The sequence below is a fragment of the Salvelinus sp. IW2-2015 genome, unplaced genomic scaffold (assembly GCF_002910315.2).
Source record: "Salvelinus sp. IW2-2015 unplaced genomic scaffold, ASM291031v2 Un_scaffold8387, whole genome shotgun sequence".
Taxonomy (NCBI): Eukaryota; Metazoa; Chordata; class Actinopteri; order Salmoniformes; family Salmonidae; genus Salvelinus; species Salvelinus sp. IW2-2015.
Genome location: NW_019949647.1, coordinates 13,838 through 15,218, shown reverse-complemented (window position 1 = coordinate 15,218; position 1,381 = coordinate 13,838). Strand labels below are relative to the sequence as shown.

At 46.3% G+C, this 1,381-nt stretch overlaps 1 protein-coding gene across 1 annotated transcript; it reads right to left on the bottom strand.

Annotated features, from left to right (window-relative positions):
* Nucleotides 1–1,344, bottom strand: LOC112079540 (cathepsin D). Its single transcript, XM_024145469.2, has 2 exons — nt 1,000–1,344; nt 1–344 (listed from the first exon to the last, which is right to left on the bottom strand). The coding sequence occupies exons 1-2, from the start codon at nt 1,066–1,068 to the stop codon at nt 183–185; spliced, it is 231 nt and encodes a 76-aa protein (XP_024001237.2). The 5' UTR covers nt 1,069–1,344; the 3' UTR covers nt 1–182.
* Nucleotides 1,345–1,381: the final 37 nt, after the last annotated feature.

Below are 1,381 nucleotides of genomic sequence, written 5' to 3'. Positions count from 1 at the left end.
TTTGATTTTGCCTGTCTAAAATCTTKATCCACTTTAAACGTACRGCAAAACATTGTCCTAAAACATTGACTGCTTCCCAATTCTCCAAATCCARGACAAGTAGTGTGCAGAACAAGTGTACACTTCAGGAGAAGGGTAGATGATGGATAGTGGAGAATGAGGACGTAGCCATGGTTGTAGTTCTACTTGGACTTAGCGAAGCCCACCCTGTTGTTGTCACGGTCGAACACAGTGTAGTATTGGCCAATGAATACATCTCCCAGGATCCACAGCGGCCCGGCGGGGGCGGGGATGTCCAGGCCCATGAAGCCACTCAGGCAGATGGTCTTACCAGCCTGGCTCTCCTGGAGGAGGAAAGGAATACAGACAGTCAGACGCAGAGCAGAAGGGGGAAGGAATACAGAGACGCACAGTCAGATGCAGAGCAGAAGGGGGAAGGAATATAGAGACGCAGTCAGACGCAGAGCAGAAGGGGGAAGCAATACAGAGACGCACACAGTCCCAAATCGTGTCCAGTAAGCACCAAACAGTACTAACTTGTTCATTGCTGAAATGCTCATTTTTGTTTTGTTGCAATGTTTTGCTACGGTGTGCACTAATGAACAAGCGCCTGATATGTAATGACCAAACGACAGAAATACTAACATCGTAGCCAACAGAGAGAGGGATGGTTTGTAAGGAAAGTTCAATAGGCCATTATTATGCAGTAATAATTGTTGAAATAACAATTACATTCTGAGACAAACATTCAAATCAATGTACGTTGTCTCCCATGGTTCTGAGAATGGCTTAGTGAACTAAACAATGCCCTGTTTGTGTGGTATAGTGACTGACTGAGCYGACACTGTTGCTATGATTGTTGAATTAGACTCTACCGCCCTCTGCTGGATATCTGCCTCCARTGCACTCTACTGGACAATTACATGTAGCAAAACAATGTAGAATCTCCAGATAGAGACAGAGAGGAGAGAAAAAAAACAAAGATAGTGAGAGACTCACCTTGAGGACGTATTGCTCTGCAGTCAGACTGTAGGGCTGTCCTCCCAGGTTGAATGTGATGACAGGCATGGTGGGAATCTTATCACAGTTCACCAGGTACTGAAACACAAGCAGAAACAGTCAGTGAAGGTGCTACTGTACTCAGAGAACTGTACTCCACTTTATTTCCTAAGTAATAGGAGACGGGCCAGGTCAAGAGGGACTTCATTAGGTTGTAGTCGGGGACCACAGTGTTGAACTAGAGGAGGAGGAACGTAGCTGTAGTCGGGGACCACAGTGTTGAACTAGAGGAGGAGGAACGTAGCTGTAGTCGGGGACACCAGTGCTTGAAGAGGGAGGAGGAACGTAGGGTGTAGTCGGGTACATCTTTTCCTTCTTCTTT